We start from the raw sequence: 23,057 nt of genomic DNA, 5'->3' as shown, positions 1-23,057 counted from the left end.
GTGATTATAATAGATCATCAATATGTGATAGATAGGGGGGGCCAGGGTTCGTTGTTTTGAAGGGGCTGTGGTTCTCCGGTGAGCACCGTGGTCGTCTCCTAGGGGCTCATGTGCAGCGCGGTCCTTTTCAAGTGAATGGACCAGGCCTGCAGTACCAAGTACAGCCACTACACGATCTATGGCGCTGTGCTTAGTATGCAGTGAGGAGGCCTCTTTAAAAAGCTGATCAGTAGGGGCCCCCACAGTCCTGAATGACGGAAAACCCCTTCAAACTGTTTATATAGTCCCTTTTGTACCCCGTCAGACTGCTATTTCTTGACTGACGGCGTGAGACGGTGATGGAATGTAGGCGAAGGGTGAGAACTGGAGACGGATCATTTCCTTGTGATCAGCTTTAGCAGCGTCTGGGTCAACACAAGGGTTAATAACCTGCCTCCAGTCCCGAGGAGATGGTGCCTGGAGATAGGACATTTCTGAGGGGCTTTCACTGTTGGTTACTTTACCTAGGTGAATTCCAATTTCAATGTTTTTTTATTTTTTTTTTACTATTTCCAAGATCTTTGCTTGCTGTCAGTGAATGGGACCTTTCCCCATTTGTCTTGAGGTCTTGTCGTGTCCAGCTGCTCATTACAAGAAAGGGTCATGCCCATCACACAAAGTTATGGTCGTTTAGCTGGGATATCCCTTCAGTCTGTGATTGCTGGGGGCCCCACAATCCTGAGAACCAAGGGGCCACGGTTCCAGTTTGGTGCTGCATCCCCTTCTCAGATTGGGGTTACTTCTGCAGTCGGCCGGGGCCACGTGCCTCCGATATCACACATGTCATCACAGAAAAAATGTGACCTGTCCTATCATGTAGGGTAGGTAGAACAAGCCCCCATACGACTACCTACCCGTACAGGGTCCAGAAACCGGAAACTTCTTTAATGCTGGTGGCGTCTGGGTGACGGCCATCTTGTCTGACAGATACCTGCCACCTTAGAGCAGGCCGTCCCCTCTCCTGACATGTCCTCGTCCCATGAAAGAACAGTTCTGCAGAGTTTTTCCTTGTGCATTGTGCAGTTCCTCTATTACCCCTCCTAGAAATGTTAGTATACATTGGCAGCTGCCTGTTACTACTCATGCTGACTGATTGGACAGTGTCAGACTGCACAGAGCAGGCATCCTCAAACTGCGCCCCTCCAGCTGTTGCAAAACTACAACTCCCAGCATGCCCGAACAGCCTACAGGTATCTCAGCCGACAGCAGGGCATTGTGGGAGTTGTAGTTTTACAACAGCTGGAGGGCCGCAGTTTGAGGATGCCCGGCGTAGAGACACCCCACTTTCCAACTGACAATTTATTTCCAGGAGGAACAATGTAAGCGATTAAGATACGATGCTCCAGAAATTATTTCATAGGGATCTAGTAAAAGACAGAGAAATTGGAATGGAAGCATGCGTCGGTCGGTTCACTGCCAGGCGGAAGGAGCCCAGAGTCAGAGGAAGGCGCGCCAGGCCAGGTCGGTGATGAGAGGGTCATAAATCGGGTTTCGCCTGCACCATAAAGATTTAAAGGGATCCATAAAGCCGCCGCTTACTAGGGACACTGCTATATATATGTATATACGTGTATGTTCCTGTCACGGAGTATGCTATGGGTAAGGGTCATGTTTTATAGATGTGCATTCCTCCTCTTCAGCGTGGAATGAACCCTTACTAAACGTGTGAATGGACCCTTACTAAAACAGACGTGTCGGGAGAGGCGGCAGTCTCACTTTAAATGGGCTGTCCAGGATTTAGATATTGATAGTGTGCCCCCATTAATATCAGATCGGCGGGAGTCTGACACCCCGCACCCTTCCTGATTCGCTCCGGTGCTAGAACTCCACAGCTCCATGCATCGTGTAGTGGACAGAGCTTGTAACTACAGCGCTGCTCCCATTCACTTCTCTACACCGTAGACGGAGCTGGGTAGTTCCAGCTCCAGAGCCGCTGCAGAACAGCTGATCGGCGGGTGTGTGGAGTCTCTTGGGCCCGCCCTCGGTGCACTGAACTGCTCATTTGCATATGGATTAAAAGTCCATGATGGTTTGCACTGGAAGTTTGTACCACTTTATAGAAGTGTGCCCCTAGTGGCCGGATTTTCATCTCTGATATAGATTTTCGTTTCCCTTGTCTCGTACAGGAGCTCAAACACCTGATTTTGGAGGCGGCAGACGGCTTTCTGTTCGTTGTGTCCTGCGAGACGGGAAGGATCGTGTACGTCTCGGACTCCGTGACTCCTGTCCTCAACCAGCCCCAGACCGAGTGGTTTGGGAGCACCTTGTACGACCAGGTTCACCCGGATGATGTGGACAAGCTTCGGGAGCAGCTCTCTACAGCGGAGAACGCCATGACGGGTGAGCTACAAGGCGGTATTCCCGTACATGGCGCACCAGGTGCTGTTATCTAGTCCTCCTGTAACCTAGTGGTTGTGGTGTTTTATAGGGCGCATCCTAGACCTGAAAACTGGCACAGTGAAGAAAGAGGGTCAGCAGTCCTCCATGAGAATGTGCATGGGGTCCCGGAGGTCGTTCATCTGCAGAATGAGGTAAGGCGGTTCGGATTGGGATCCGTAGAAAGTCAAAAGAGAACCAGCCTTGCTTCTGACTGCGTTGTTATATGGAGCTGAGAGTGGCATTGTGTCCGTGAAAAAGATGGGGCATCTGTACGTAACCTAGTTCCGTGACCCGAGCGCCTATCCACCCCTATAGCCAAACACTCGGCTGCCCCCATAGAGCGGAATGGAGTGGCAGCAAGCATACGTGACCACCGCTCCACTGTCGGACCCCCTTAACCCTGTTATGACTATTTTCCTCTTTTCAGATGTGGGACCACTTCTGGGGAATCGGCCGCCATGAACAGGCTCGGCTTCATGAGGAACAGATGCAGGTGAACGGGCTTTCCAAGCCACCAGATCTATCCACTACAAAGAAATGTGGGGGCGTTGCCAGTAGTAACCAGTCTTTTTGTGTTATAGGAGCGGCCTGGGTCCCCCTAAAGACGGAGAGCCGCAGTTTGTGATCGTACATTGCACAGGATACATTAAAGCATGGCCGCCTGCAGGTAAACAAAACAACAATATTTTCTAACATACTAAGACCCCTCTGGGCTAAATTAACTCTTAATGTAGTGTAGTGCAGTTTTTCACTTTAACTGGAGCATCCATAGGAGCGCCTGACGTGCTCCTGCTATATTGCATCATTTCGACAATGCACATGTACGGGACGTGGTCTTGAGCAGAGACATATAGCATTTTAAATACAGGAATCGACAGGGTGCCTATGAGCAGACCACCTGCTATACGGTCCCTATGAAAGGATATGCAGGGAGGAAAGCCCGGTCAGCGACTCTCCTCCGATCAGCGGTGCCACAATTTCTGTGCCTGCTGACCTAACTGCTCATAGGCTAGTGCGATGAACACGTTCCACGTGGGAGTGTGATTTTCTTGTATTGGGACCTCACGGCATTATAGTGATTTATAATGCTGTGTCTCGCTGCTCAACATGATGCCATCAGCACAAATCATTACATCGGAGAACTCGCTTCGCCTTACAGTTGCTACGTACAAAGTGCCCTTGCCTCACGAGCTGACATTTCACAAAAGTGATCTCGCATGTAAAGCACATCTTGCTGGAATTGGGTCCTATTGAGAGAATTTGATATTGACAGGTGTCACTTTACCGGACGAGAACCAGGACGCAGGGCAAAGCAGCAAGTTCTGTCTGGTGGCCATTGGCAGGTTACAGGTGAGTCGGGATTTTTCCTGGGATGTAGAAGAATAGTGGTGTGAACACAATGCATGTGAGCGGATCCTGACGTGGACACTGTTCTGTCTCTTCCGTCAGGTAACAAGCTCCCCCAACTGCACAGACATGAATAGCATCTGCCAGCCGGTCGAGTTCATCTCGCGGCACAGTGTAGATGGCTTGTTCACCTTCGTGGACCATCGATGCGCTGCAACTGTTGGCTACCAGCCCCAAGTAAGTGAGGGGTAGTCCTGGCTTCTGGGCATTGTCACACCTTTCTAGTTTCCAGTCTCACGTGAGTTTTTCATTATATTTTAGGAGCTCTTAGGAAAAAGCATTGTGGAGTTTGCCCACCCCGAAGACGAGCAGCTGCTGAGAGACAGTTTCCAACAGGTAAGCCATACGTTTGTGGACAAGCCCCATGAGAAGAAATGGCAGCATACAACTGGGCGATGGCCATAAAAAAACAACTGTGTTCCTTGATTACACACTGAACGTGGTGTCTGACCGGCAGGAGGAGCTGAGCAGATAGATTTGTGGGAAATTATTCAACATAACTTGTCATTTATTCATTTTAAAGCATCTCAAATTTTTCAAACTTTGCATTACTCAACAGTACAGTGTGTGTACACGAGGTATGACACTATTGCTGCCCATTATATCACTGTGCATCTGGCATTTATTTTAGCAATTTTTCTTTGTGCATGCTGAATATCTAGTTCGCAGTTCTCTCAGACATAGTTGGTTGAGACGAGCTGCCATCCACTGTGCACAGAAAGTAGAGGAGAATCCGCTTCCTAAGTCGGAATGAAAGAATTTTTTTTTCAAGTGTTGTTTATATCTCTGTTTTTCTCGTTCATTCCATTGGGGGACACAGACCATGGGTATAGCTTAGAGATATTACTAGGAGGGACACTATGCAAAAAAAAGAAGCTCCTTCTCCTCGGGCTATACCCCCAGGCACCTCCAGGAGAACTTCAGTCTTTGCTTAGTGTCCGTTCAAGGAGGTTGACATTTATTCTTCTCCTGTTTGTTATTTTTTTCTGGTTTCAGATGGGGACGCAGGTCAGCATTGCGCTTTCCTGGCCCCTGTGGAGGGTCTGCCACGGTCTTCTGAAGGTTCCTGGCTACCTCCCATTCCCCCACAGAAGAAAAGTGGATCCAGACTCGACATGTTAGCTCTGGCATCCCACCAGCTGCTGGGACACCTGCTGCCTACCCTCCACCAGAGCACTGCTCTCCTTGATTGGAGTCAGACGTCTGAAGAGGTGAATCCCTGCTGGTCTGGACATCGAGGGAGCATGCTGTGCAGATAAGTATTGCCTGCTTCAATCTCCCTCCTTTCCCCCCCTCCCCCCACCCCTTCATGTCGTCTGTCTGGCGCTCTGTGACCTGAGGTGAGCTAGAGAAGGACCGGCTGGGGGCATTTTTTCCCGTTGGGAGGGGGCCTTTCTGGGGAGGGCTGGTGATTCCACTGATACCTGCCTGCAGCTCAGACTATGGCCGCATCGGCGGCAATCTTGGCACTGAAGGAGTGTATTTTATCTTATGGCCGCTGCGCTCTCTGCAGCTCCCGCCGGCCTGCTCCTCCCGATATTAACCCCCGCTGCGCCGTATCTGGCGAAGGGGTGTATTTGAAATGCGCGCGCGCGCGCTTATTTCGCGCCGCAATGACGCGTCCAAGGGGGCGGAGCCTCAGCGTCCAGCTCTGTCTCTCCCTACGCCGGAGACTCTGCTGGATTGCGGCCGTGCAGCTCCTCAGTTCTCGGTGACCGGAGACTTCTGCTGTTGCCTGGGTGGTAGGAATTGCAGCAACCTGGTAGGAAATCTTTTTTGGAATACCATCATGCCTAAACCTGGGGCCCCTAAGCCTTCCAAGGCTTCCTCTCAGGCTCCACTGGAGTCATGTAAAATATGCCTTAGGCCTTTTTCTGTCACTGGTTCCTGTGACTCATGCCCTGCTCCCGGACAGGATCAGCCTCCTTCTCTTGCTCAGCCCGGTCCTCCCTCTGCCCCTGCGGATCCAGCGGTACCCGCCTGGGCCTCCGCCATGTCTAATGCGGCAGCTGATCTGGCCTTAGTTGCCAAGGCAGCCATGTCCTTCATGGAGCGCATGGCGGCTACTACTCCAGTGGCATCCACCACTCCATCCCCTCTCAGCGACTCTCACAGAGGGCGTCTGACTTCTAAAAGGCAGCGTGAGCGGCAGCATTCCTCCTCGGATGACTCCGCTTCTCCCCCTCGCCTTGAGGCATGCCCGGTTGACTCTCCCCCTCGCAGGGAGCGCAAATCCGATGGGGAATTGTCCGGATCGGACGAAGTCACGGAGCGGGAACCCCTGCCTAAGCTTTCCACCATGGTAACCGAGTTGGTGGCAGCTGTCCGTGACACTTTTAATATACAAGGGGATTCTCCTCCCTCCACTAGTCGGGAGTTCTCCCTTTTTCCACCCAAGAAACAGGAGTCCGCCGTGTTCCCTATTCACGAGGAATTCACTGCGGTCCTATCAAAAGCTTGGGATCGACCTAATCAAAAATTTTCGGCCACCAAGCGTATGGATACGCTTTATCCTTTTCCAGCTGACACAGTGGAAAAGTGGACTTCTTCCCCTAAGGTAGATCCTCCGGTGGCCAGGTTAGCCAAGAACACGGCCCTTCCCGTCCTAGACGGTTCCTCTCTGCAGGATGCGGTGGACAGACGTTTGGATTCACTTTCCAAGTCCATCTTCTCGCTGGCGGGCGCTTCCCTGCGACCGGCCATTGCGTCGGCTTGGGTCGCCAGAGCCCTTACAACGTGGTTGCAGCGCCACCACCAGGATCTGTCAGAGCAGGACGCCTCTGCAGATACTCTGGATTTTATCATCCAGATGTCTCAAGCGTCTAAATATCTCTGTGAGGCTTCAATGGACATCGGCTCCCTCTTTGCCCGTATTTCGGCCCTCTCTGTCATTCAGCGCAGGGAGGTCTGGCTGAAGGTGTGGGATGCTGATGCCTCATCCAAGCGATCCCTTGCTAACCTTCCCTTTGAAGGGTCCAGGCTCTTTGGGGCTCAACTAGATGAATTCATTTCTGCCGCAACAGGGGGCAAGAGCACTCATCTACCCCAGCCCAGGACCAAGCGTCCCTTTCGGTCTCGGCCTTCAGGTTTCCGGGGCCAGTCCTTTCGTCGCTTCTCCACTGCCAGGACGCCGTCATCCTCATCGGCAGGGGGGTCCCAGGACTCCCGCAAGAAGCCTTTCTTCAAGCCCCAGCCTTCTTGGCGGCCTCGGGCGCAGTCAGCCCGTCCTCCTGCTCCCAAGCAACCCTCCGCATGAAGGGGTGCCCCCACCCCTCGTGGTGGGGGGCCGTCTGCTCTCCTTTCAACAGGTCTGGAGGGCTCACGTTCAGGACGCCTGGGCTCTGGAAGTGGTGACGTCCGGCTACAAGTTGGAGTTCGCGTCCAGCCCGCCGGAACGTTTTTTCCCTTCTCGCGTTCCGGGGGATCCAGCCAGGGCCTCGGACCTCTTTTTTGCGGTCTCCTCTCTTCTGGACCGTGGTGTCATTTCCCCCGTTCCCCCAGAAGAGCAAGGGACAGGTTTTTACTCAAACCTGTTCGTTGTTCCAAAGTAAGAGGGGTCAGTGCGTCCAATCTTGGATCTAAAACTTCTCCACAAGTTTCTACGGGTGCGGAAGTTTCGCATGGAGTCCCTTCGCTCCGTTATTGCTTCTCTGCTTCCAGGAGAATTTCTCGCGTCTGTGGACATTCAAGACGCCTACTTGCACGTCCCTATTGCAGAGTCCCACCATCGCTTTCTGCGCTTTGCCATAGGGGGGCGTCATTACCAGTTCGTCGCCCTACCTTTTGGGTTGGCAACCGCCCCTCGAGTTTTTACGAAGATTCTGGCGCCTCTCATGGCGCTTCTTCGCACCAGGGGCATCTCTTTGTTACCATACCTAGACGACATCTTGATAAAAGCTCCGTCTCTTCCACAGGCCGAGGACAGCATCCGAATCACGGTTCAATCCCTGGAACGGTTCGGATGGCTGATCAATCTCCCCAAGTCCTCTCTGCACCCCTCCCAGAGACTCTCGTTCCTGGGGATGATCTTGGACACCTCGATTTCTCGGGTGTTTCTTCCAGATTCCAAGGCTTCCCAGATTCGTCTGGCAATGGTGCTCCTTCTACGCTCTCCACGTCCCACCATTCGGGAGTGCATGCGGGTGCTGGGCCTTATGGTCTCCTCTTTCGAGGCGATTCCGTACGCCCAATTTCACACTCGTCCGCTACAACAGATGATCCTTGCCCTCTGGAACAAGAACCCTCGGGGTCTAGACACTCCTGTTCGTCTGTCCCGGCAAGTTCGAGCGTCTCTCCCTTGGTGGCAGTCTCCCCTGAACCTATCGTCAGGAAAGTCCTTCCTTCCGTTCTCCTGGACGATAGTCACCACCGACGCCAGCCTCATCGGTTGGGGAGGTGTTCTCCGGAACCTCACAGTTCAGGGTGTCTGGTCGACGGAGGAATCCCGTCTCCCGATAAACGTTTTGGAATTGAGGGCGATTTTCCACTCCCTCTCCCATTGGACTCCTCTCCTGGCGACTCGCCCGGTGCGGGTTCAGTCGGACAATGCCACGGCTGTGGCTTATGTCAACCATCAGGGCGGGACTCGCAGTCGGGCAGTAATGCGGGAAGTAGCGAGGATCCTCTTATGGGCGGAGTCTCATGTTCCAGTATTGTCGGCAGTGTACATCCCGGGAGTCGACAATTGGACGGCGGATTTTCTGAGTCGCACCAAGGTGGATCCGGGAGAGTGGTCTCTCCATCCGGAGGTGTTCGAGGACATCTGCCACCGATGGGGCCGTCCGGACGTAGATTTGATGGCTTCCCGGCTCAACCACAAGGTGCCGGTGTATCTTGCCCGCGCTCGAGACCCACGGGCGGACGGGGTGGACGCGCTGGTATTTCCATGGCAGCGGTTCAGCCTCCTTTACGTCTTCCCTCCGATTCCTCTGTTGCCGAAGGTGCTGCGCAAGATCGAGGCGGAGGGGATACCAACCATTCTCGTCGCTCCGGATTGGCCTCGTCGCGCCTGGTTCTCCAGCGTCGCTCGTATGTTGGCGGACGTCCCGTGGCCTCTGCCCGACAGAGAGGATCTCTTGTCTCAGGGGCCGCTCTTCCACCAGAATTCACGGCAGCTGCGTTTAACGGCGTGGCTGTTGAGACCGCCATCCTGAGGAAGAGAGGCTTCTCTGATGCGGTGGTAAGAACCATGATCAGGGCTCGAAAGCCGGCTTCTTCACGAATCTATTATCGCACCTGGAAGGCCTTCCTGGTGTTTTGTGAGAAATCGGGCTACTCGCCCCTACGTTTCTCTGTCCCAGTGGTGCTGTCTTTTCTCCAGTCCGGCCTCGACATGGGTCTGTCGCTCAGTTCTTTAAAGGGTCAGGTTTCTGCTTTGGCTATCTTTTTTCAGAGGTCCATTGCCTTTTTGAGACCTGTAAAAACCTTCCTGCAGGGGGTGGCGCATTCGGTTCCTCCGTATGTGCCTCCCTTGCCCCCCTGGGATCTCAACTTGGTTCTGCGCGCCCTTCAGGCGGCGCCTTTTGAACCTCTGAGGGAGATCTCTCTGGTTTTACTCACCTGGAAGGTAGTTTTTCTGGTGGCCATAACCTCCATCAGGCGAGTTTCGGAGCTGGCCGCACTTTCCTGCCGGGAACCTTTTCTGGTCTTTCACCAGGATAAGGTGGTGCTCAGGCCGGTGCCTTCTTTTTTGCCCAAGGTGGTTTCTCCCTTCCACCTTAACGAGGATCTTGTCCTGCCCTCTTTTTGTCCTTCTCCGGTGAACCCCAAGGAATGCGCTCTCCACTCCCTGGACGTCGTCAGGGCCCTGAAGGTGTACCTGGGGGCTACCGCTTCCTTCCGGCGTTCAGACTCTCTCTTTGTGATTCCTGAAGGGTCCCGTAAGGGCCTGGCGGCTTCCAAGGTCACCGTGGCGCGGTGGATCCGTTCCGCTATTGCTGCGGCATATCGCGCTCGCGGCCACGTTCCGCCGTCGCGGATTACCGCTCACTCCACAAGGGCAGTGGGTGCTTCCTGGGCTAGACGCAATCGCGCATCCGTTTCCCAGTTGTGTAAGGCGGCCACTTGGTCGTCCTTACATACTTTCACAAAGTTTTATCAGTTACACTCTCTGGCCTCGGCTGATGCTGCTCTTGGGCGCAGGGTATTGCAGGCTGTGGTTCCGGTTTGACTACTGGACGTTTATTCCTGGCGGTGTTGGATTTGTTCTTTTTTCCCACCCCATGGACTGCTTTGGGACGTCCCATGGTCTGTGTCCCCCAATGGAATGAACGAGAAAAGGAGATTTTGGTGAAACTCACCTGTAAAATCTTTTTCTCGTAATTTCCATTGGGGGACACAGCTCCCGCCCCCTTTTTTGGTTTACGCCTTAGGGTGTGCTGTGTGATGGTTTCCATAATGTTTTGTTTCCGTTCTCCTTCTCCTACTGCTTTTGCAACGACTGAAGTTCTCCTGGAGGTGCCTGGGGGTATAGCCCGAGGAGGAGGAGCTTCTTTTTTTTGCATAGTGTCCCTCCTAGTAATATCTCTAAGCTATACCCATGGTCTGTGTCCCCCAATGGAAATTACGAGAAAAAGATTTTACAGGTGAGTTTCACAAAAATCTCCTTATTTTTGTCTAACTTCCTGCCGCTCTGCACTGTGGGCCTCAGCGCAGCGCGGCATCACGTGCTTTCAGACGACTCTCCTCTCCGACGTGACTCCACCCCCTCATTGTTATACCGCCTCCTGCCGCACATCGCCATGTCCTCCATGCATCCGCCCCCCTTGAATCATATTCCACCTCCTGCCGCATATTTCCCCCCCCCCCCCCCCTTAGTAACGCCCCTAAACTCCTCCCGGCTCAGTCCTTTGAAACATGATTAGGTCTATCTCCAGCCTGCCGCCCCATTTGCCTGCATTGGGGGCGTTTACTATGCTAATTAGCACAGTTCCCTTGCCTCCTTCATTGTGAACATCACGCCCTGCCCGGTGACGTCACCGGACCGGAGGGGCGAGGCTTAGCGCGATCTGTTGCCGAGCGCTCTGCATAATGCCTGCGGCTGATGGTGACGTCACCGGGAAGAAGCGGCTTCGCTCTGCAGAAGGGACCCGGTACGTCATTGACTGTGAGAAAAGACTCACTTCCAGCTGAGAATTTGTGTAATGAATATGGGGCATCAGAAAAGTATGGGAAAGGTAGGACAGTCATGTAGGAGATATTTATGTCCTTGTTAAACAATTAAACCAAAGTCCCCAATCCCGGACAACCCCTTTAAATGAATACATCAATCTGCTCAGCTCCTCCTGCTCCATAACATGCTGCCTGCAGGTCAGAGTCCATGTCCAGTGCGAGCGGTTCAGTAGAGGTAAGCTGCTTTCTAGAGTCGTCTGGCAGCCGCTTATCTCTAGAAATCCAAATAACTGAACAGGTTAAAATCCTGTCCGAACCCTTGAGGAACAGTATAACCATTATTTTGTCATCAAATGTGGCTGCAGGAGCTTGTGGCCAGTTCAGCCTGAATCAGGCTCTCCAGCGTGGTCGCCGGCCTGCTGCCCCTCCTGTTCTTTGGCATTGTCCCACATCAGATTTTATCCCTCCAAACAACCTCTAGGGGGCATCACTTCATGGTTCTGACCTTTTCAGCCCCGATCACAGCTTTTGTGACCATTTATGTTGACAGCACATTATACTGTACGGTATGTAAGTGTACGTTGTATGCCCTCCAGGTGGTGAAATTAAAAGGTCAGGTTCTGTCCGTCATGTTCCGGTTCAGATCCAAAAGCCGCGAGTGGCTGCTGATGAGGACCAGCTCGTTCACCTTCCAAAATCCCTATTCTGATGAGATTGAGTATATCATCTGCACAAACACCAACATAAAGTAAGTGGCATGGGTACAGCTGGCATTCTTCTAGTAATAAGATGGGGGCCACTAAATGACATCTTCTCTTACGTTCAGGAACTCTAGCCAGGAGTCACGACCAGCCTTGGCCACATCTATGCAGAGACCACCGCTAGGCCAGGGCCTTTCACACTCTCTGGAAATGGGTCCGGGACAATTGACTGGCAGGTGAGGAACAAGTGGAGGGGGCACAATGTCTAACAAGTCTCTATGGTATATCGTCCTAATCCCAGAAACCCCTTTTACAGGACGTTTTTCTCTGTAACAGCGCACCTTGTGGTTAGACATAGTATTACAAGTGAATTTACTGTATCTAGCATGTAAGAGCTGTACGCTCTGTACTTGCCTGCTATTGATCTACAGAGAATTAGCTGAGGTGAGTTTAATCAGGTAGTACTTCCCATCAGGATTAACCCTATGCATCACTTGTGTTGTGTCTCTGATCACACAGGGAGCTGCCCTATATTTGACCCTACTTTGACTTTTGTAACACTAAATTCTTATCTTCTGCCCAGACAACAGCCTCCGCCACCATCAGAACTGGATGTTGTGCCCAGCAGGGATAATATGGTTGCATATAACCACACACAGGTGAGCCACAAAGCAAGGACAGTCATTTTACTAATATAAATAGTTTTTAAGGTTATATATGTATCAAAAGGCTATCCTAAAATAAATAAAAATTTGCCTGTTATGTAAAGGGATTTTCTCACCTTGTAAACTGGTTTTGCAGTGCATCCCAATCTAGGTCTTCCCTGCACAGCTAGTGGTGCAAGGACAAAGCAAAGGGGACACAGGACTATACAAATGCTGCAGCCCATTCATCATCAGGGTTGTGGGGGTTCCTGAGGATGAACACCCATCAGCCATAAAGTGACTGCATATCCCAGCAAACTGGGGAGCACACAGCTCCCACTAATATAATCAGCAGGGGCTACAGTGGTTGGACCAGGGGCATTACTAGAGTCTGAAGCGATCCAGGGCACGAGCCCACGTGAAGCCACGCCCCCACCCCATGAAGCCACGCCCTCATCACCACCGGGGAAGGGGGGGGGGGGGGCTTCACAGTAGTTATTAACCCCTTTCAGCAGTCCCCCCTTTAGTGAACGAGGGACTGCTGAATGGGGTTAATAACTACAGTGAAGGGCCTAGCCGTCTGGGCAACCCCACAGATCATCCATAACAGTGCCATTCACAGATCCCCCCCCATAAGTGCCATCCACAGATCCCCCCCCCCATAAGTGCCATCCACAGATCCCCCCCCCCATAAGTGCCATCCACAGATCCCCCCCCCATAAGTGCCATCCACAGATCCCCCCCCATAAGTGCCATCCACAGATCCCCCCCCATAAGTGCCATCCACAGATCCCCCCCCCTAAGTGCCATCCACAGATCCCCCCCCATAAGTGCCATCCACAGATCCCCCCCCCATAAGTGCCATCCACAGATCCCCCCCCCCATAAGTGCCATCCACAGATCCCCCCCCCCCATAAGTGCCATCCACAGATCCCCCCCCCCCATAAGTGCCATCCACAGATCCCCCCCCCCCATAAGTGCCATCCACAGATCCCCCCCCCCATAAGTGCCATCCACAGATCCCCCCCCCCCATAAGTGCCATCCACAGATCCCCCCCCCCCATAAGTGCCATCCACAGATCCCCCCCCCATAAGTGCCATCCACAGATCCCCCCCCATAAGTGCCATCCACAGACCCCCCCCCCCCCCCCCATAAGTGCCATCCACAGATCCCCGCCCAGCGCCGCCTCCTAGCTAATTTATTCACTTCACTTGCCTCTGTGGAATCTCGCACTGGCAGAGGCATTGCCGAACGAGGTGCGCTGGAAGACGGCACATGCGCACTTCGCTCGACGATGCCTCTGCCAGTGCGCCTGTGCGAGATTACACAGAGGCAAGTGAAGTGAATAAATTAGCTAGGAGGCGGCGCCGCGGGCTCCTGCCAGCCCTGCATTCGGGGCACTGGTCAAAACATCCGGGGCTCCAGCCCCGAATGTTTTGACCTAACGACGCCCCTGGGTTGGACCCGTGCTTATCAGACCCTTATCCTATGTCTTATGTTTGTCTTAGGACAACCCCTTTAGGGCACATGGGTGACATCAGTTAGACCTCTGGATTTAGCAGTAGGCGCAGGGTTAAAATGGTCACTTCTATTCCTTTTCAATGTTGAAGGTTCCAGTTCAGCCAGTGACTGCTGCAGTTCCTGACCACAAATCTCTGGAGAAGTCTGAGGCTCTTTATGGACAGGAGAGAGACTCCAGGTTTGCTGAAATCTACAGCAGCATTAACCCAGGTGAGTCACAGATGGATGGTTGAGGTCAATGGGAGCTGTATACATTCTTATTCAGTGAGCTCCCTCTAGTGGTGACTGAAGGTAGATTTATATTATTTAACTGACTGAAGACAAGCAAGGAAATTGAGTAAAAAAATAAAAGTTCCAGCCATTATGAAGGTTTATAATAAAATAATGTAATAGGTCACAATTAAAGCTTTCCTACCATTTGGCTGATCCTGCAGTCATGCTTTCTTCTACCTGTCCAGCTGTACACAAGATTAAAGTAGGGGGGCAGATGTAATAGAATACGACTGCAGGATCCGACTACACGGGGTTTGTTTGTTGTCTGTTACTTTGACGACATAAGTCACTGTAGACGCAAAGCGTTAGGAAACTTCTCACTACTACCTCCATTCTGTTCATTGCATAGACGTGTTACGCGCTAACATTTTATGCTCCCAATTATAGACCAGAATAAAGCCCTCAATCCTAGCGGAGTCCCTGGCAACCAGCAGCTCTTCCCACAAGCCAGCACTTTCACGTCTGCTCCCCGCCCAGTGGACAACTTCAGGTGAGAATCCGGCAAATGTAAGTTATGTGGACATGCATGCAAAATAAATCAGAAATATTCTAATTGGTTAATTCCAATGGCAGACTGGACGTCTGTTAATGAACACCAGGTGGCAGTATAGATCCTCTCAGATACATCAATTGAAAAAAAATTATATATAATTTTTTCTTTTTAAGGAGTGGTGGGATGGTTTCTCCAGGCAACATTATCCAGCAGCCGGTGTCTGCCGGGCAGATTCTCGCCCAGATATCACGACATACCAGCCCCACTCAAATCTCCGGCACTAACTGGAGCTCTGGCGCACGTCCCTCCTTCACAGGGCAGGTAGAAAACGTTCCCTTTTTCATCAAAGCTCAGATCTGGAAACTCTTGGATTTCCCAGCCTTGTAATGACACCAAACACATTGCTCTGATTTCCAGGCAGCAAAGACCCAGTCGCCTGTGTTTGGGATGGGCAACTTCCAGACAACTCCTACCAACTTCAGCCCATTGTCCTCCCAGAGTTCCACCTCCTCTCCAGCGGCGGCCACGTACCCCAACCTGGCCGCTAGGACCAACAACTTCGGTAAAGAAAAACTAGGCCTCGTGTTTCTGTCCTTGTGTTACTGTTTTTTTCCTCATTATTTTTGGGAGCTGTGTTATTAGGGGTGTGTCTATTAACAAGCTTGTCGGCTGTTTCCAATAAGGCTGCGTTCACACGGGCGAGTATTCCGCGCGGGTGCAATGCGGTAGGTGAACGCATTGCACCCGCACTGAATCCCGACCCATTCATTTCTATGGGGCTGTTCAGATGAGCGGTGATTTTCACGCATCACTTGTGCGTTGCGTGAAAATCGCAGCATGCTCTATATTCTGCGTTTTTCACGCAACGCAGGCCCCATAGAAGTGAATGGGGTTGCGTGAAAATCGCAAGCATCCGCAAGCAAGTGCGGATGCGGTGTGATTTTCACGCATGGTTGCTAGGTGACAGTCTCTGAACTATATTATTTTCCCTTATAACATGGTTATAAGGGAAAATAATAGCATTCTGAAAACAGAATGCTTAGAACAAGGTCAATTGAGGGTTAAAAATAATAAAAAAAATTAACTCACCTTCTCCTCTTGTTCGCGTAGTTCTCCCGGTCTTTAGTTCTTTAAAAGATAAACTATGGGCTAAAGGACCTTTGGTGACGTCAGATCACATGCTCCAATCACATGGTCCATCACCGCGGTGATGTAGCATGTGATCTGACGTCACCAAAGGTCCTTTAGCCCATAGTTTATCTTTTAAAGAACTAAAGACCGGGAGAACTACGCGAACAAGAGGAGAAGGTGAGTTAATTTTTTTTATTATTTTTAACCCTCAATTGACCTTGTACTAAGCATTCTGTTTTCAGAATGCTATTATTTTCCCTTATAACCATGTTATAAGGGAAAATAATAACATCTACACAGCCCCGATCCCAAACCTGAACTTCTGTGAAGAAGTTCGGGTCTGGGTACCACAGTCGGTTTTTTATCACGCGCGTGCAAAACACATTGCACCCGCTCGATAAAAACTGAACATCGGAACGCAATCGCAGTCAAAACTGACTGGAATTGCATTCCTACTCGCGCGGGTTTGCCACAACGCATCCGGACCTTATCCGGACACGCTCGTGTGAACCCAGCCTAAGAGCAGAATTGTGAATGCAGCTCTGCGGCGTAATCCAGACTGTAACGCAGGATGAGTGAAACTCGTTTAAGCTTTTTCTGCGTCATGGTTAACCCTTTATATTTTTTTTATCAAGTCTCCCTAGGTGACTGTAACATGCAATAATTAGATTGATTGTAACTTGTATTCTGTAATGGATGTCGATGCAGGATTCGGTATTTTACAGTGCTGTTCTGCAACTAGCATTGGAATTTACTAGTAAACAGCCTGGAAGCCTTGCTCAGACCTATTACTGGTATGGGGCGCCTTCTCCGATCTTAGCCAGGGGAAGCCACCCCGGGCTGGAAGGCGTGCAGCTTCTGCTTTTAGCGCTCTCAGATGCATCTCAGTGGTTAAATGTCTACGATTAGCATTATCACCGATCACAGACATTAGCCTCGGCTGTTATAGCACTCGCCAGCAGGCACCATCTTTAAAGGGGTTATCTGAAACTATAAACTGCCCCCCTATATGCCGGGCCCCTCACACGGAATATACTTACCCTGCTCCCCATGCCGCTTCTGGTCCCCGATGCTGCCAATGAAAACATCCGGTGTCAGAGGCGAGCAACCAATGGCACCAGGTGACGCTAGGGAGGCCCGTCCCCCTCTGCCATTGGCTGCTCCCCCCCGACACCGGATGTTTTAATCGGCGCGGGGTAAGTATATTACCGCAATATGGGGGGGGGGGGGGTGGAAGGTTATAGTTTTGGATATCCCCTTTAAAGACGGCACAGGTGTGGAAAGGGTTATCGTTTCCTGGATAGTAAAGAGTAAGGCGTTTAGAGGTCCATGCATGAGAGTGCTGCATTCAACGCCTCATCTTTTATATAGACCTCAACTGTGAAGAATGGACTCAAAGCTGCTATATGTTAATACTGACACTCTCGCTCATGTCTCTTTAGCCCCAGAGGTAGGGCAGCCACGTGTACCCTTCCAGACACGGGCAGCGGACGCGGTAGGAGTGTGGCCCCAGTGGCAGAGCCAGCATCACGGCCAAAACAATGCAGAGTCTCACGTCCAGCCACAGGCCGGCCAGTCCGAAGTCTTTCCAGTAAGTACTGTAGATGTGTATTCAGGGTGTCGTTTTTGGCTCCTTCCCTCTCCTGGTGATATATACACATAGAGGAGAACCATAGCCTGCTGAAAGGTGAGGACTTCACCTGATAATTGTTCTCCTCTCACCCCTAGGACATGTTGTCCATGCTGGGAGATCAGGCCTCCAGTTACAACAACGAAGAGTTTTCCGAGCTCAACATGTTCCAGCCTTTCGCCGAGTAAGAGATGCCCTCAGTCGCACAGATCATGGAGTCCAGATGCCTATAAATGACCGTTTGCTCAGCTCCTCTCCCCCGCCCCAATCACTCACTCCTTACTCTTGATCTCCTGCCGTTCTCGAGGAGATAAGACCATTGGCGGTAAGGCAGGTGGACTATACAAGATGGACGTTGCCACCAGGACATGGGGAGGAACCGTCACAGGGACACCACAGAACTGCCTTCTATATGAACTAAGGGGAGAGACCTGATCATGTTCTCTCTCTCCCCAACCCTCACCAGCTTCCCCCCCCCCCCCCTTCCAAAAATATTTTGCCACTGATTATTCGTCATTTTGCAAAATCTGATTAATTCAGATTACAATACGCACCCCCTCCCCAAAACATTTCATTATTATGTAGTGACCTTAAGACCCTAAAAGCTATCATTTTAGGCTCTATCAGGGATGAAACTTCATGCGTAGGATAATCACAATTGTAGTTGGTGCCTTTTCTAATCACGTCAGGACAGGAAACCGCTAGACAATCAGTAGAGGAGGTAGACATAGGAAGGCCATGGCTTTCATCATATATTATATTGTGGGACAAGGGCCACCTTAAAGGGTTGTCGCACAATGACATGTCATATCAGGTAAGGGTGGTCCTGCTCGCTGGTGGACACAGCCCGTCTATGCAGTATAGGCTCAGCCAAATAGTTGCCGGAGCTGGTAAAAGCTGATTGGCAGAAGGGTCCACAATGATCCCAGACTGGCAGCGGTCGATTATCTTCCACTATCAACATGGTTGCCTGGTCAAGACAACCCCTCTAAGGGTGCATTCACACTGCGTTTGAAGTTCATGTGCCGCGATAGCCCCTGCCACTTGCGTCCAACGTATCCTATTGTTCGGACAGAGGCAGAGAAGGGCTATACAGCGGCATACGTCACGGATGACCGCCACCAAAGACAGCAAAGTGAATGCACCCTATCCAAAAAAATACAAAAAACGGGGGGTGAGCTCTTGTTCAAGTGACAGCCTGGTATTTATTAAAAACAGATGAGATTGAAGATGGCTGCCATTAAAAATAAAGTGAAACTTGCAGGCCTTTTTAGCACTTCTTAGGAATGACCCTCCTAAACGACCTGTATATTTTTGTAAAAATGAAAACAGATATTATCTTCCTGTATATCCGAGGCCGATTATTTTTATACATCGAGTAAACCTTTATAGGGGTTGTCCAGGATTTGAAAAACATTGACTGCCTTCTTCCAGAAACAGCGCCACCCCCTGTCCGCGAGTTGCGTCTGGTATTGCAGCTCCCCCCTAACCAGCTGTGGACACGCGAGGCGCTGCTTCTGGCAGAAAGCGGCTACGGTATCCGGACAGCAGCGTCCTGTCTAGAGCTCACCGAGCGGCCATATAAGAAGACGTTCTCCAGCGTCTGACCGGATAATCGCAGGACTAGCACAGGGTTTTACGTCTTATTACGTAACACACATTTCTTCTTCAGGATAAATGGCTTCTTGACTTTTTTTCCTTGCGCTCTCTATTGACTTCTTCAGAACTTCTTTTTTTTGTGCAAAGTGTTTTATGTGTATACAATATGAAATAATATAATTTTATGAGAATTTTTACTTGTTCATGTAAAGCCTCTGGTTTCTCTGTGTCTTATTTCTATGGCTGATTTCCTCAGGTATGCAGAAGGTCCTAGTGGGACCGCCCATGAGCTGGCACGTCCTCGGTGTATACAGCTCCTGCGCAGGCCTGTGTGTCTCCATGGACTGCAGGCCTGTGTGCTGTCCGGTCATCTGTTCCTTCTCGCCTTTCTTGATAACCTGCAGAGGGAGTGCTGACACACGTCTGCATAGGTGCTGTATACTTTAAAGGTGGTGTTTGGACTAGGAGCCGGCAACCCGCCCTGAACATAAAATAGAAGGCCCACTGGTGGGACCAGTAAGATGCTGGCTCTCTTCAGTCACATCGTTGTGCCTGAACTTTACATTACAGTCGATGGGACTGCGATTGGCCAAAGCCGTGGTGCTCCGTTTCCGGACGCCTCCAGGAAGTTGTTCGGTCTCGTGATCTCCGCGACCAATCACAGGCCACAGCGGCTTGAATGTTACATTACAGCTATGAGGTACCGTTAAGCCGATGGGACTGCTGACGGCTGTGATTGGATGCAGTGGACTCAGCCTCTTCCAGGTCCCGCGGGGACACGGGTCGATGAGCCATTTTAAAATGGTTCCAAAAGTGAACATAGCCTTAATGTCCACCTAGTATAAGCATTGAGTTTCACGAGAAGCAACTCTTGTCTACGTGGGATCTGCCAGAATCTAAAGATGAGCCCCGCTCTGGACAACAGTCAAGCATCGTGCTTATTAAAGAGGTATTCTGGCAATCGATTTCCCCCCCTACACCATGTAGGGCGGTCTGCAGCTGGATAGTGAATGGAGAGGTGGACGGGCATGTTAGCCCAGATGGACACGGACAGTCAGCTTAGGATAGGCCAAACAGCTGATCAGAGGGCTGACGTGTGATCAGACCCCCACAGATCTGAAATTGGTGGCCTAGCCTAAGGATAATATAGAGGCCGTGATAGCAGCTTTAAATGGGTAGTTTGCCTTTGGCATCTTCTGTGCACATGGCCGGTGGTAAACCACCTGTTTTCTATAGGGCAGGACTGCTGTAGATATAAAACACCCCGAAACAAGGGAGGTGTTGGAGGTAGTTTGATACCAGGTAGGTTACTGTTGGTGTAAGCAGCCCTTGTGGACTATCTCTTCAGTGGACTATCCCTATGATTATGTTATATCAGGGCATCATCCCATTTAGGAAGCCTCTCATCGATGTCACCCACGAAGGAACTAAGCCAGCCTGCAAGTGACACGTGGATTTGGCCTGGTTGCCGCTGACGCCTGGGATGACGAGCCATGTTGTGCAAAAAATCCATTCATTTTCCTTAAGGGCTATGACTGGATCATAGCCTAAATTTATCCAGTAAGTTAGTCATCCGGCCCCCAGGTGAAGTCCAATGCTGATGTTCCTCGCTGCCCATTGTATTATGGTCATGTTGGGAGTGGTAGTGATGTATGTATAGAATTGTATTACATGACTCTGTGTGGTCAGGTCATGTTGGGATTTATAGGGTATTATGGTCGGGCCATGATGAGAAGTGTAGTACTCTCCTGCTCCATAAAGTCTATTCCACTTGTAAAGTGATAGGGTCACGTTAGACAGTTTGGTGTTGTAATAGTTAAACTGAGTGGTGAAAACTGGAGATTTCTGAAAATCCAATCCACTAGACGCTATCTGGCTACTTGAGGACCCATATCTGTGTGATGAGTGACTCTTCTTGATAAGAGCCTCTTATATGAAGAATTTAAGAACTGTTCAGGATGAAGACTTGGACAAGGGATGTGTCGTTGCCCTCATCTGACCCGACGTAACCCAAACGGCTTAAAAGGTTTTCTGGTACTTAGGTATTGATGACCTATTGGTGTGGGTTCAAAACCTGGCTCCCCCCACCACCCAGCTGTTTCGGGCGGCTGCCACATTCAGAAACTATACAGTATACAGAAGGCTCCATCCATTGTGGAGTTTCTGGCTCCACCACGGCACAGTGGAGGAAGCCTTCTGCTCCCAGCTACATCCACCAATGGCTGCCCAAACCAACTGATTGTGGTGGTGGTGTACCAGCTGTCGGACCTCCACCGATGGAGGATAGACCATGAATGTCTAAGTCCTGGAATACCCCTTTAAAACGAGACCAGATAGGCAGACGAAGCGCCAATTTGATCACCACGGCTCATGGTGTGTGATACATAAGGTGTGCCTTACCAGCTACTTTTCCTTACGCCACGTGTGATTTGGCGCATTGTAGGCCACAACCTCTTTTTCCTCGTTTCCAAACTATAGTGAGATGCAAAATGTTGCCCAAAAAACCTAGCGTAAGGAATGGATAAAAGCTTTTTTAATTCAAGTTGAGCCTGAATTCTGCCAGTTTTAGCTTAGTAAATCCCCCCAATATTGCTAAATTCTGCATAATGGAGGTTACCACTTCTGGCGTGGAGACAAAACCCTGCTGCTGAGATTTGCTGGATGACTTGGGCATCCACTGGATCACAGGTGGTTATTAGCCGCTTCCACCAAGACCGTCAGGACTTCTAATTTAGACCTTCATCTTTTTGATAGACATTGGCTGTACCCCAAAATATTGGATATGAATTGGTGACTAGGTGGCTAGCACAGTTTTTTTTGTAGTGCTGTAGTTCTGGGTTCAAATCCTAGGAAGGAAAACATCTGCATGGAGATTGTATGTTCTCCCTGTGTTCCTGTGGATTACTTTCCACATTCCACAAAACATAAGGATTGGTCACTTGACTGAAGTTGCCCCTAGTATGTGATTTCAGGAAATTAGATTGTGGACCCCATGAGAGAATGATGATCTCTGTCCAGTCATCTGAAATAGGTTGGCACTACAAAAGCAACAGAGATAATTGCTGGTTGGACCACTAACCTCCAGGGCCTGATGCTACAGGTTTTATATACAACTGGGCACCAGGTTGAGTAGAAGACACTGAATGCTAAATGTTATATTTAGTGACATCAGGGCCATTTCTGATAGTCTAGGGCTGTGATGGCTAACCTCTGGGACTCCAGCTGTGGTAAAGCTACGACTCTCAAGATGTACACTTGTTTGGATGTTCTCAGAACTCCATAGAAATGAATGGATCATGCTGCGAGTCATAGTTTCACCACAGCTGGAGTGCCGTACACCTAGAGCAGGGATGGCCAACCTGCGGTTCTCCAGCTATTGTAAAACTACAACTCCCACCATGCCCTGCTGTAGGCAGTCTGGGCATGCTGGGAGTTCTAGTTTTGCAACATCCCTGGCCTAGAGTCTAGGGTAAAGAACCAGCATCCTTATTGAAAGGATTAATGAAGACCTCCCTGGTGGTGTAGGGTAGTGAAAGGGTTGAAAGGTGGTTAGGGTATTGAAGAGATTAAGAATTCCTACCAACGGTCCTGGTTTTTGCAGAATCATCTCTTGAGTCAGACCTAGAGAGTCGTGGTTTATACAAGTTAGCGTACAGTAATTTACAGACTAACTTTGGGTTGTTCTAGATGGGGTTTAAATGTTGGTATGTATGGCGTTCGTGTCTGCCACCTTGGACATATGGGATAATGGATGGGTTAAATGCCTGCTTCCCTGGAGGTCTAGCGGAGTGGATGGATTAAGTCTTGGTGATAAATGATTGCCTCCTCTCCCTTACGCTTCACCACCTTGGGCAAATTAACTTAAGACAGATCTAAGATAATGGGATGTAACATGACATCTCAGGTCTATGTTGATAAATGAACCTCATACAGATCTAGGGGGTGAAACGATAATAAAATGATGTTGGCCTCAACCTCAATATCAAACGCAAAACAATGTAGTCTAGCAACCAAGCACTCCTCCTTCACCTACAAATGTGAACTATCTGAAGTGTCACGTCTAAGATGATCTTCAAAAATCTGGTAAGTGGAATTTATGTAGAGTTTCAAAGTAGATGAGATAGAAGGT

The 23,057-nt window shown here is 50.4% G+C and overlaps 1 protein-coding gene across 2 annotated transcripts in view; it reads left to right on the top strand.

Moving 5' to 3' along the window:
* The window catches only part of ARNT (aryl hydrocarbon receptor nuclear translocator), a 42,590-nt gene extending 24,004 nt beyond the window's left edge, over positions 1 to 18,586 (top strand). For both annotated transcript variants that reach the window (XM_040412650.1, XM_040412649.1), the window contains 16 exons: positions 2,166 to 2,379; positions 2,468 to 2,570; positions 2,846 to 2,911; positions 3,000 to 3,085; positions 3,692 to 3,768; positions 3,868 to 4,002; positions 4,087 to 4,161; positions 11,532 to 11,683; positions 11,762 to 11,872; positions 12,220 to 12,295; positions 13,892 to 14,012; positions 14,463 to 14,565; positions 14,742 to 14,889; positions 14,986 to 15,130; positions 17,142 to 17,290; positions 17,428 to 18,586. In XM_040412650.1, coding sequence (XP_040268584.1) covers positions 2,166 to 2,379; positions 2,468 to 2,570; positions 2,846 to 2,911; positions 3,000 to 3,085; positions 3,692 to 3,768; positions 3,868 to 4,002; positions 4,087 to 4,161; positions 11,532 to 11,683; positions 11,762 to 11,872; positions 12,220 to 12,295; positions 13,892 to 14,012; positions 14,463 to 14,565; positions 14,742 to 14,889; positions 14,986 to 15,130; positions 17,142 to 17,290; positions 17,428 to 17,517 — 1,851 coding nt within the window. In that variant the 3' untranslated portion in view covers positions 17,518 to 18,586. The remainder of the gene's footprint in view (positions 1 to 2,165; positions 2,380 to 2,467; positions 2,571 to 2,845; positions 2,912 to 2,999; positions 3,086 to 3,691; positions 3,769 to 3,867; positions 4,003 to 4,086; positions 4,162 to 11,531; positions 11,684 to 11,761; positions 11,873 to 12,219; positions 12,296 to 13,891; positions 14,013 to 14,462; positions 14,566 to 14,741; positions 14,890 to 14,985; positions 15,131 to 17,141; positions 17,291 to 17,427) is intronic.
* The last annotated feature ends 4,471 nt before the right edge of the window (positions 18,587 to 23,057 follow it).

Source organism: Bufo bufo, chromosome 11, assembly GCF_905171765.1.
Source record: "Bufo bufo chromosome 11, aBufBuf1.1, whole genome shotgun sequence".
Lineage (NCBI taxonomy): Eukaryota > Metazoa > Chordata > Amphibia > Anura > Bufonidae > Bufo > Bufo bufo.
This window is presented reverse-complemented; position numbering and strand designations above follow the sequence as displayed.